General features: G+C 36.1%; 1 protein-coding gene across 1 annotated transcript in view; it reads left to right on the top strand.

The window, feature by feature from the left end:
- me1 (malic enzyme 1, NADP(+)-dependent, cytosolic) overlaps window positions 1–13367 on the top strand; it is a 122378-nt gene that overhangs the window by 94560 nt on the left and 14451 nt on the right. The window contains exon 6 of the mRNA XM_015388394.1: window positions 6601–6704. Coding sequence (XP_015243880.1) covers window positions 6601–6704 — 104 coding nt within the window. The remainder of the gene's footprint in view (window positions 1–6600; window positions 6705–13367) is intronic.

Below are 13367 nucleotides of genomic sequence, written 5' to 3'. Positions count from 1 at the left end.
ACCTGTATTGGATGGTGCAAATGACGTGACATAAATATTTAAAAACATAGGCCAGTAACTAGTAACGTTTGTTTTAAAAATGTAAGGAATGGAAGGTACTGATACTTGTGTGAAAATGTAATGAGTAGAATTCAGAAGTAGGAAGAAAATTAAGTAATGGAGTAAAGTATAGATACCTAAAAAGTGTACTTAAGTACAGTAACAAAGTATTTGTACCTCGTTACTTGACACCTCTGGTCTTCAGCAGGCGTAGAGCTAACAGAACTGGCAGCGTTACGAGGCAAGGGCTCAAACGTACGGCTGTAAGTCACTTTAGTGACGCCATTAGAATGACTTAATATACGTCTGTTAGAAACGGCTCTCATCTACAGAAGCTGACTGACAGCTGGCTGCTTCTCATTGTTACACTGAATTACATTGTTTGCATTTTGTTCACACAGAAATACTGAGATAACACAGTCCTGCTGTTTTTGTTTTTTGTTTTATTTCTGGATTATTACGAGGGAAGCCCGTTTCCGCCACATGAAAATAAAAAAATGCCAAATAGAAAGTCATAATTGTTCAAAGATTTAAAGTAATCATTTCGAGTTTCAAAGTCATAATGAGTTAAAATCGTAATTATGAGTTAAAAAGTCATATTTATGTGAAACAAAGTCATAATTATGAGATACAAAGTCATAATGAGTTACAAAGTCACAATTATGAGATACAAAGTTTGACTCATAATTATGACTGAAAGTCAAAATAATGACTTTGAATCTCATAATTATGGCTTTGAAAGTTGAAATTAAGACTTTGTATCACATAATTATGACTTTCTATTTGGCATTTTTTTACTTTCACATGGCAGAAACGGGCTTCCGTATATTACAATTGCAAAGTATATTTAATTCATCTGTTTGAAAGCATTACTTATCAGCTTTATGCCTTTTTTCTAGCTTGTTCTATATAACTGCATAATGTTTAAAAAAAAATCTAATTTGCTTTATTGTTCTTTCATTACAAACAAAATACATAATCACATGTACAGTATTATATTGCAGCTCACTCCCATGAAACGTAACAAAATTTATATGAATTTTTTTGATATGTAGTCCTTTTAATTAATTGCTTTATCATTAATTAAAAAAAGATGGTATGTTTCATAATTGAGCCTCCAGTTGTATTTAAAGTTCAGACTAGTTGCTTTTATTGTGGAATAAATGAGTTTTAACCTGGTTACCTTTTTAGAGAAGAAACTAGAAATAATGACTATTTACCTTTTTTTGAGTACCGTTTCTAACTTAGAAAATATCCTACTGCAGCGTGCATCTCTGGTTGGTCAGCACAGCTACAGTTCTCGGCTGTTACCAATCTCTGGCCTTCTGTAACTCCTTCCTGAGATTACATTTATTTTGAATAATGCCTGCTGCAGCGTGTTTAACAAAGACCGCTTCACTACTAAAGCTTTGTCCAACAGCACAAAGAAAGTAGACTTAATGTTAATGATGCATCGTATCAATATCCCTAAATCTGACGTTTTGAGAAAAGTTGTGTAGAGCTTCGCCTCTCATGAGAGATGTAATGGCCTCTGAGAGAAAGAGGCCTGCAGAATGCAAGAGACAGCTCAGTCAATTAACAGAAGATAATCTAGGACAGAAGGACAACTCATGTCAACAGCTCATCACAGAGTCAATAAGATCAGGCCGCTTTAAAACCACTCAGGGCGTCTTCTCTTTCAGCCATTAAACAGGTTTGGTCACTGTTTCCAAATGAACCCATAGAACCCACAGCCTTTCTTTGGGCTGTTTCTAGTCTTTCCTCTGCATCTTTTCTGTCTAATTTTTATCATAATCTCACAAGGAAACACAAGTTTCCTTGTGAGATACAAGGGAAAAAAAGGATTTCCTTGCTTTGCTGACCTCGGATGAATTGTCCCTTTAACTATCCGTTCAGGACTTTCCAGGAAATGAGTTGTCATCTTTAAATAAATGTTGACCAGAATAAGCCCTTTGAGCTGTTCTTGGATGTGCTGACGGTTGACCATGCCATGGAAAGGTCGCTGTTTGTCTATCTTCATGGAAGCCTTTAATTTGACATCTCTAGAAATGAAATCTGTCCAGACCAGTAGGGCATAACGAGCTGCTGAGCAGTTCACAGACCTCTGGAACAAAATGTTAATGTGAGATAAACCTTGGAAACGGTTTACCAAATGTAGGATTCTGTAATCCCTTAAACAAATATTACAGGTTGTGAGAAACTCCTTTTTTTGTGTGTCTCACAGGTGTAAGAACTGTTCTTTTTTTATCAAACTCTATATGCAACTTAAAACTGACACAAGCTACTTCTTGGATGTGCAATTAAATCAAAGCAATGACTGTATTTCGATTGAATCTAAAAAAATTGTGACTTGCATTTATAATTACTTTACTCTGATACCTCTAAATAAAATCATGTGAAACCACCTGGCCACAGAAGTCACCTCATTAGTAATTTCAGTGTAAATGAAGGTGTTATGTGAAGAGCTAACAGCATCATGAGAAGACAGGTCAGGGATTAAGTTGTAGAGGCATCTAAAGCAGGGTTAGGATTTCAAATACCATCTTAAGCTTTGGATTTAGCTCTTGTTATTCTGTATTCAATACTGAAATAAAAGAATCGCACAGCTGCAAACCGACCAAGATATTGCTGTTCCCTTCAGTAGGCTATTTAAGTAGCAGCGCAGTGACCCTTGGTTACTCAGGAGTAACTGGAGGAAGAGTCTGTTGACTATCAGCCATTGGCTCCACAAATCAGGGCTTTATAGAAGACTGGCATGAAGAAAGCTGTTGCTGAGGAAGAAGCAGTTGGTTAAAGGCCATGTGGTGGAGACGGTAAACATGGCTGACATGCCAAGGATAGGCGTGGTAAAAGAAACTGTCGAAGCACATTGCACTGAGCAGACTTTCCTGTGGCATAGCCAGAAAATGTTCTTAGGTATGGCCAAGCAGGGCACAAAGCACAAAGATTGCAAACATATAGGCGCCTGGACCAGTTTACGGTCAATCTACAGTAATCACACTATACCAACAGAAAAAAAAAAATGAAAGAGTAAAATAATCATATTTTCCAAATAAATCACTGAAGAAAGACTAGAATTTTAATAGTGTATAGTTCTATTGGCTTCGAGTCCCAGGGGGATTATCATAAGATGATTGCCTAATACTAACACATGTGCCTGCACACTTCTAGTGTTTATTTATCCAGTTAGCTTTGGTTGTAGTGCTCCTAGTCTCACTGTTTCATTTAATAATGGCATAGAGTCACAAGAAGCAAGCTTTATTGTAATTGCATTAGAATCAATCAATCAATCAAGTTTATTTGTATAGCCCTTTACAATTGCCAAATGGTACGCAAAGTGCTTTACAACAAAGCCATAAAACAATACATAACACATACAAAATATACAGATACAATTAAAAGTGCTGTAGTGGTGCAGTGCTGCAGGACATTTAAAGCCTTCCAGAAGTGTATAGAAATTAGCACACAGAAAGAGGACATCTAAGAGACAGTGTTAGCCTAGTCAGAATTAAATGCTAAATTAAGAAAGTTGGTTTTAAGCTTTTTTTTTTTTAAAGAGAAGAAGAGGAAGGTAAAGCAAAGAAATAAGTCCAAAGAGTATTTGGGAAATTCTTTCACACAAAGGTGGAAGAGTTGGTAGGATGGTCTTACACATGTGCGGTTACTCAAAAAGTAGTTTGGGAGTTTCTTCAATAACTTTTTATAGTACTATATGTATGATACATACATTACCACGTACAATAAATTAGTTTAGTTATTACTTATCTATAATTACAGTATTTTCCAGACTATAAGATGCTACTTTTTTCCTAACACTTTGAACAGTGCGGCTTATAAGAAGGTGCAGCTTTTCTGTGGATTTTTCCTGACCTTATGAGGGGGAAGTCACAGTTGAAAAATAAAAGAATAACGGGCTAATTTTCATTTAGCACAATAACATGCTAGCAGTGAATAGATTGGGCTTAACTCCTGTGGAGCTGGAAATAAGAGCTGATGAAGCCCCATCTTTTAGTAGAAGCTCTTGTCACAACCCGATCCGTCCCGAAGCACAATCCATCCTGTGCATGCGCGAACAGATATACATCCGGGTGTCCATAAATAATGTAATTATGGTACTAAAATTACTTTTTTATATCATTAACTTTCTAAGGAATGCTAATACATATCTTTAAGAAACGTTTTATGACTTTTGTGAGACAATTATGCTTTTTACATTTTCTTCGTTAAACTGCTTCTCTGACGTCATCATGGGACATGCTCAGAGCAGTCCAGCAAAATATGATTAAACCATGTTAATCTGCATTTAGTTGTTAGATCCATATAGAAATTATGTTTATCTCTACATTATATCTAATTAGAATTGAGTTATTGAAATATACTTTATATTTTATTAAGCATTTGGTTATATTTTGTGGTTATGTCATATCACTTAATTAGGCTCCTTTTAATGTCCTGTGTATAGTTAAGGTCACGCGCACAGTTTTGTTTTAGGGGCATGGCAGCGCTTTAGATGTTTTAATAGAGCAGGAGGAGGAGCAACAGTTTTTTGGCGTTTAGGTTATTTGTAAGTTTAACTTTCACTACGGATTTAGTCGATTAGACGGCAAATCTTTTTCTTGTTTTTTTGTAAACACTGAGTTTTGTAATAAAGATATTTTTTTGTTATCGCTTCGCTTCAGTTCTTAAGAAAGGTTTACAAATCAGTACATTAGTTGTTTCTTTCTTTAGATTATTCACTCTATACCATGAAAGGAAAACATAAAACTCAAAAAGACTAGATTTGTGTTTAAGCCGAAAAAGTTAGCTCCCAGAAGTAGACTAGGATCTTATTTCCGATGCAGATCGGGAACAGACGAGTGATCAAACAGAAAGGATTTTAAGGCATTTATTTTGACAGGAAATGCATTATTAACCTTTAACACTATATACTTTAGTACGCTTACTATTTTTGGCGAGGTAAAAATGTCATTTAGGTATTTTTAACAAAATAAAATGTATATCTGGATGCACATGCGCAAATGAACTGATGGCGCATGCGCAGGACGGACGGGACGTGTTTTCCCGCAGTGAGTCAACAAGCTAATGGGAGCTGCCTTTCTTCTGCATCCCTACTCTAGAGGCTATATATACAGCCCCCCCCTCCCCCCCTTACAGATTAACTGGCAGACAGTTCAGTAGATGTCACCGGCTTATAGCATGGTACTGCTTATAGATGTACTTCTCGAGTTTTTTCAAAAAATTTAGTCAGTGTGGCTTATAGTCTGGAAAATACACTACACAAACAGACACTCATACCTTTCTTTGCCTTCTTCCCCATAAAACAAACACTTGTTCTGAAAAGAGCATGAATTCTGTATTTGTCTTTAATGTTTGTTGATGTTGAAAAAAAAAACTAAACATTGCTGTTATTTTATGGTTTATACCCTAACAATTAAAACTGCAATCTTGGCAGGTCTTTTTACTTAAGAGTATCACTGCTGCCACCCTATGTCTTGGGGTGGAGCTGCCTTTTTCGGAGGTGATGATTACGTTGACATGGGACCAACAAATCACTCATGCCCACCCTTGACCACCCATCTAGCTATGCCCCTTCACAATATCCAAGTGATGGAACTCAAATTTCTAAATCTTTATGCAGTGTTGGCAACATTGTGCTGCAGAGATGCTTAGAGGGAACACTATATTGGACTATGGATGGAGATACACACAGGGCAATGCTGGAAGAAGAATGTGTTGGAGGCTGCCAAAGATTTGAAATTGAACAGAGGATCCATTTTCTGAGAGGATAATAGCCCTAAACATACAGCCAGCACCCCAATGGAATGGTTTAAATCATAGCATAACCATTGTCTTGAGAGGCTCAGTCAAAAAAATGGTCTAAATGACCTTTTGTTCCACCAAAGTCAAAACTGTTGTTTTTTTCTTTCCAGATGGTTCACAGTGGTGTCCATTTTCTATAAACTCCCACTCATGGTTTTGATTTGTCATTCCATGTAATATTGTGATCTTCTGGTCAAAAGATCTCATTAATCTCCCCACCCACAGCTTTTCTTTACCCACTTGGCTCAGTTTCCCCCAAACTAAACTTTGTTTCCTACAGCTAAAATCTAGACACATGGTTAAAGTGATGCGTGGCCTTTTCAGAATAATCAAATATGAAGGATCGAACAGCTTTTTTAGTAATAGCCACACTCTATAAATCATGAACATATTGTTGGACCCAAGGATTTGCTTGAATCTGAGAAGTGTGTGCAGATTGGTGCGAAACTGTCCCAGGAGGAGCCTTTCACCACCGTAACACATGGCTCACATTATCACAGAGGTCCAAGAACTGCAGAAATGCTAGTCAGGGTTCATGTTGGGATGTTTTTTTTTTTTCCTGCTCTTTCCTTCCATCTTTATAGTAGGAAAATTGAAATAAATCATTAAAGGAATCACTGATTATTTGAGGCAGATGATCCGCTGTGAACTGCATTTGTTGAGTTCGGCATGATGTTAAAATGTCAAAAGGGATTAAACTGAGCACACTCCTCTTATGTGTTGTTTTTTTTTTTTATTCAGGCACTGCTGAAGGATCCCCTTTACATCGGCTTGAGGCATAAGAGAATCCGAGGCCAGGCCTACGACGACCTGATAGATGAATTCATGAAAGCCGTTTCAGAGCGGTAGGACGATCACACCGACTCATCATTTGACCATTTCCTTCTCCTGTCTGCTATCATCATTTCAGGGCGGTAATCACAGTGGGGCCTTAAAAGAAAAATGTTAAGCAGTTTAGCACACACTAATCATGCAAACTGTCCAGATGCTGTGGGATTCAGGGGTCTGGAGTTTACCTCAACACTAACTCTGTTTTACCTTCTTTTCAAGAAGTTTGACATTTTGGTTGCCGTGAGATTTTATTGCTCTTTGCAGCTCAGATTTAATTTATTCTGTTTAACATTAACATTACTACAGCATTGATTGTTTTTAATAAAACAATGGGTGGTGCAGCTAGCACTCCTTAGCCTTTCCTAAAAGACCGACTTACACCCTTTGTTTTCAGACTAGTTCGCTCAGACTCAGTCTAAAACTTAACAGACCAATTGCCATGCAGGAGGTGGAAATTTGCCTGTAGTGCAAGTTACCCATAATGCAACAGTGATTTTCTGCAACCATAACAGTCAGGATGGCGATGTTTTAATAAGGCCCTTTATAATGTTCTAAATGAGCTGATATATCTTTAAAACCTCGACAATTTGATGCACTTTTTCTCTAAAAATAAATAAATGTTTTTGTTTGTTTAGTTTCTCTTGTGTCCTGGCTTTGTGATCCACGCTGTTTGCTTTTTAGAGTGATCCGCTGTATGTACGGATAAAATCAGTGCAGTTTGCCTGGCTAGCATTCCTCCCTAGGTATATCCTTTAAAGCAGGGGTCTGCAACATATGGAGTGTATGTATGGAGTTAGTTTTCTACCGTTATTGTTGTAAGGGAACATGCTTATAAATGGAAATCTAGAATAAAAGCTTTTAATAAAATTTTCTATTATTTTTTTTTTATCCTTTTATTTTCATATATTATTATTTTTTCAAATTCCCCTTTCTGAACTGAATTTTTTTTTTTTACAGATTTTATATTTTTAAATTTGACGTTTTTTCTCATTTCTCTTCTCAGATTGAGGCTTAAGTGAAGAGAATGCAATCTGTAAAACACAATTTGAAAAAAATATATATTTTAAAACTCAAAAGAGAAAAGGGAAAATTTTTATTTTGATTATAACTTTAAGAAAATCTGAAAAATAAAACGTAAAAAATTTAATCTGAAAAGAATTGTGGGGAAAAAAAATTTTTAATAACAAAGTTAGAAAATAGGTTCTTTGGTTGCAACAATAAAGAAACAAAATTCACTCTATAGACTTGAGCTGAAAGCAGCCCTTTGACAGTGACTCTTATTAACTTCCACAGAAAACAATAAGTACCTTAGAATTTAGATTACATAACAAATACCGCTATTGTTTACATTATGTTTATGAGATGACTGCTTTAACTTTGCATAAAGGATTTATCTCCAAGGTAGCAGTACTGTTTTTTTAAGATCCAATTTTCTTTCCATTAGATTTTAAGCAAAATTATTTTTTTTTCATCCTATTTTTTGCAAAAGAAAAAGCAAGTTTTACCTTTTTTGATTAACACATTGGTTCTTTGAAAATGGAAAATGGAAAAACAAAAAAATATATGTAGAAAGAAATTTATATATATATTTCTTTCTACACACATATATATATAAAAATTTTTTTTTTTTTTTTGCGGCTCTATAGAAGTTTATTTACCTAGAGTAAGGGCAAGAGATGTTTTTTGCTGCCTGGTAAGTTTTAGTTTTAGAATAACCCTTTTGACAAAAATGCCTAATTTTCCGTGGCATCTGACCACCAACCCTGTCTTTAACATGTTGAGGGGCCAAATAAACACATGATGTGGTGAAGCTTTGTTTATTCTTCAGCTTTGGACTAACAGATTAGATTAACAATAGGCAGAAATGCCATTGGTTTTGTTTGTCCAACAAATCATAATTAACATTTTCGTTTCGTCTTCGCCTTGATAACGAAAACTCCTGCCTCTCCTCATTTTTTTTTTTTTTTTGTCATCTAAGAGCCATGTTTATTTTGTCATCATCTCGCTATCATTGGGAAAACCAGCTTCATCAATTAAATGTTTTCATCATCATCATAGCTGACGAAAACAACTCTAAAGGCAAAAATGGACTCCTGGATTGTAAATACTTTACAGCACTGGTCCTTCTGTCTGGCATGTTACTTTAAAGACAAATGTTATAACTGCCAGCCTGAAAAACATTGACAAAGAAAACCAACCAATCCTGGGTTTAAACAGTACCCTGACCAGAACCTATTATTGTGCCAGGCTGTGAGCTCTGGTCCGTTTCACAGTCAGGGATGGGTTCCCATCGGCATGAAATGCTTTAGAAACTCTGGCTAGCTTAAGAAGGTTTCTGTTGGAAAAATGTTACTCCCAGGCAAAGAAGATCTATTTTATCATTCCATACCAATGCATCAAACTTTGCTATATTAGTGATTATTTTTCTTTAATAAGACAGCACCAACCTCTATTAACAAATGTTAGGATTAGGTCTAGATCAGGCTTGCCCAAAGTCAGTCCTCAAAAGCGACTGTTCTGCAGGTCTTAGAGGTTTCCCTGCTTCAGCACAGCTGATTTCCATTGATAGCTGATTAAAAGGCTTTTGCTGAAATGCAATCATCAGAATCAGCTGTGCCGAAGCAGTGAAATCTCTAAAACCATCAGGACAGCGGCCCTCGAGGGCCGACTGAGCAGGCCTGGCTAGATGCTTATTTGTTTTTACTCCAATCTGTATCTTTTCTTTTTGGGCTAAATGTATTTAAGACATAATGTCTCCTGATCAGATTTTTGCTCTCTTCTCTGCGTTTCTTGCAGTCATGTTTTTGATTAGAACTTCTGTATACTCTTGCTTACCATGCGTGCCATCATGTCTGTGCCTGTTTGTCAGGGAACCACGCATATCCGCACGCACAAACAGTGATACACATTAGCCCTGTTAAGCCTCATCCCAACCCAAAGAGACTGTAGTGCAGAGAAGAAGTCTGGGTCTGGGTCTCCTCCAGCTGGCAACAGGAAGCCACGACTTTAATAACCGGGTAGCTTCCCAAATGCAGCGAACAGAGATGCCTCGTTTTTTTTTTCTCCCCACCGGAGCCAGATTGGCGGAAAATGAATAATTATGGGCTCAGGGTTTCAATGAATGATTACAGCTCCAAAGTAATATTCATGTTTGGTTTTCTAAGAACTAAATGAGCTAAAATACTCCACACTGAGTCATCATCAATAACCTGAAGTCTGGAATAGAATTTGTTGGAGTCCTTCAGTCAAAACATCCCCCTTTTCAGGATGAATGGTTTCTGATGCAGTTTCTTATTTCATTTAAGGCCTTCCAGTAAGATGACTACACAGACTCCCAGTATAGAGAAAACTTAGCCTCTCTGAAGTTCTGAAACTTTTCTCCTACTGTTTGATCTATCCCTTAAACTAATATCCCATGTATGTCAAAATCACACATAACACATGTTCCGCATGTGAAATAAACAAATGGTGTCAAATGTCAAATTAACATCTGGTACTACATATGAAGCATATGTATACGTGTGGATTTGGAATGTTTTATGTTAAAAGCATGTGATTCACATGTGATAAAATTTGAAACCATGTATATCACATGTAAATCACAGGTGAATCATATGTGTTTCAAATGTGAAGCACATGGAACCATGTGCATCACATGTAATTCATGTTTTCACATGCGATTTTATCATTAAACTTCCAAAGCCACATGAACACATGTAATACCATGTGCTACCACATGTACCCACTGCCGTTAGACTGCTTAATGTTGAATAAAACGGGGGGAAAAAAAACTGAATGTTGTAAAAACTAAATCATATCTCAGTGTTATGTTTATATTTGATCACCATGTTTACATTTTATCACTGCTGCACTTTAAGAAATGGAAATGTCTTGAGAGCTGTACTGAATGAAATTTCGCGCTGCATACACCCTGTGTGTACAAAATGACAATAAAGTTTCTCTAAGTCTTAAGTCATGTCGATTTCAAATGGGGTACGTGAGTTTCACATGTGTTTTTCAGGTGTTAAATACATGGGATTTTTGGATTTTTGAGTAATGGAATAAAGGTACTACATAGAGCCCATACTAATGATATTCATATGTAAAAAAAAAAAAAAAAACAGTGGTGCACATGTGGAAAAGAATTGTGATCACAAGTTCTCTCTCTATATTACGACAGAGTGTTAGGACCAGGCTAGAGATTTTTTTTATTTTGAGAATAAAGTCGTAACATTACGAGAATAAAGTTGTAATATTACTAGAATGAAGTCATCATACAACAAACTATTTAATAAAAAAAGCTTTGAGCTCTGACCAGCATCACCAAAACAGCAACCTGAGTCCACTTTGACAGTCTGCCCAATTTGATGCTGGTGCTAAAAGATTTCCTTATTTGTCAAACCAGAGCCAAAGTATAACTTCACATGATGCTCGATGTTCCTCATTTTAGGAAAGAAAGTGGTTCTTGTAAGAGTTGTCATGAAATACAACTAGTTTCTCGTAATTTTAGGACTTTCTCTTAATATTAGGACTTTATTCTCGTAATTTTAGGACTATTCCTGTTGTGACTTTTTTTCTGGTAATATTACGACTTTATTCTCATAATTTTACGACTTTATTTTCATAATTTTACGATTTTATTCTCGTAATGTTACAACTTTATTCTCGAAATAGAAGAAAAAAAATCTCTAGCCTTGCCCTAATAATCCGTCGTACTATATGATCAAAAGTCGAAAGAAACATGGAATACCTAAGCAAAAAATACCTCATCATACATGTGACATGTGACCCACATGTGGAAGATGAGAATCAGATGAAATTCGTCAATAACGTGAAATTCAAAGGATTTTCATGTAGATGATGGGAGTCACATGTGAAATTCATTAAAGTCGTAGGGAAGTCATATTTAACATGCAATTCAAGAGATTTTCATGTGGAAGAAGGGGATCGTATGAGAACACGTGATTATTTTTAATAAGGGATTGAATCCGTAATCTTTCCAGCATCTTTATCCCTCTTTATTAGGATATGGAGATTACATTTTTATTGGGGAAACAATTTCTCTCTAAATGCTGCTTTTTTCCAACCTGAATAGAACAGAATTGAAATATTTTTAACATCCAGCAGGAGGGAAGTTGATGTGTGTCGATGGCAAATCAGATACCAAGTTTTTTTTATCACGTTTCTAGAATTGAAACTGACTGATTGGAAGAGTTAGAATGAGGCATTAAAGTGGGAGTCTTATGATGGTGATTTGTGCATCACATGTGATCATAATCATAGAATTATACAATAGATAAACTTAGTTTCATTTTTGGGGACAAGGTGATTTTATTTTTCCGTTGTTAAAACTATACAGGCCCCATATAACTGCAGATCATTTGAATCTAAACTACTCACCACATTATTTATTTTCTACTGTTATCTGACACATTGTGTTGTCTAAAGACATTCCTGACATGATCATTGAGGTGTTCACCTGCTCACTGCTTGTGTTTGGGCTTAATGATGCCTTATTACTGCTTGGACAAGCTAAAGAAGAAAAAAAATCGAAATATTCTCACTCATTTCTGCTTCTTTCCATTCTCCTTCTGATTGGTTCAATGGCCATAGAGGGAAGCATATAGGGTTTAAGCCTTGGGAGTGTTTTCACTGCACTGATGAGTAATAGAGTGCAGGTGTGTGAAACAGTCCTTCAGTGCAGTGGGAGCGAGCAGGGACACTGATGGTTTTCAACCTGCACTGCACAAATTATGAACTAAACTGTGAAAAAGCTGAGTTAGTCTAATCAAGCCGGACTAAACATTTTTGGACAACAATGCATGGAAATTATATTAAAGGGTTTAGTCTTAGTAGACTAAGACTAAGCTTTAGCTAAAACAACCACAGGGAAATTGTTTTAAACTGAACCTGTCAACCTTAACACAATTAAACATCCCTCAAACCGTAGATTTGTTTTACTGTTGTTGAAAGAATCATGGTTCACTGCTGTAGAGCATTTTTTTCTAGTCAGAAGTCCGTCTAGGCAACATTTCGCTGACAGATGTTCTGTCTAAAACAGTAAATATAAATGATAACTTGACCACCTTCACAGAATATTAAATGAAATCTATACATTGCAGATGTTACCTCCCTAATTTGGTGAAGGATGTGAAGCTTTTCTAGATCATTTATATATATTTATTTCTTCATTTATTTATTTTTCTATGCAGATTAGCTATTCTCTGTTATTAGTTTTCAGTTTATTTAGCATTTATTTAGCTATGCCAGATTCCACAACTGTATATAAAGTCATCATCACCTATAAATCTGTCTTTTTGCTGTTTTATATTAAAAGCAGTGTGTTGGTGTTAAAACCTTCAGTTAAAACCCAGAAAAAAATGTGTAAAAAGTGTTTTGTTTTGTTTTCCATGGGCTTCTTGTTCAAACCAAAAAAGTCCAGAGAGTGAGACTTTGGTCCCCCTGTGTGATTTATGTCATTCATCGAAGACTGCTAACATTAGCATGCCTTGCTATCACCTCTCCCCATCTTTGAGCCATCGAAAAGGGGCGATTCCACCAATCAGGGACTCACCTGCAGGCGGTTGCTACACTGGAAAAACATTCTTAAATTAAAATTTCTTAAATTAAGTGTATTTACTAGTGTATTTACCGATACCAGTATCGGGCAGGGCCTC

This window comes from Cyprinodon variegatus, unplaced genomic scaffold (assembly GCF_000732505.1).
Source record: "Cyprinodon variegatus isolate N-32 unplaced genomic scaffold, C_variegatus-1.0 Scaffold422, whole genome shotgun sequence".
Lineage (NCBI taxonomy): Eukaryota > Metazoa > Chordata > Actinopteri > Cyprinodontiformes > Cyprinodontidae > Cyprinodon > Cyprinodon variegatus.
The sequence above is the reverse complement of the archived record's forward strand: the minus strand, read 5'-3'. Positions and strand labels throughout refer to the sequence as shown.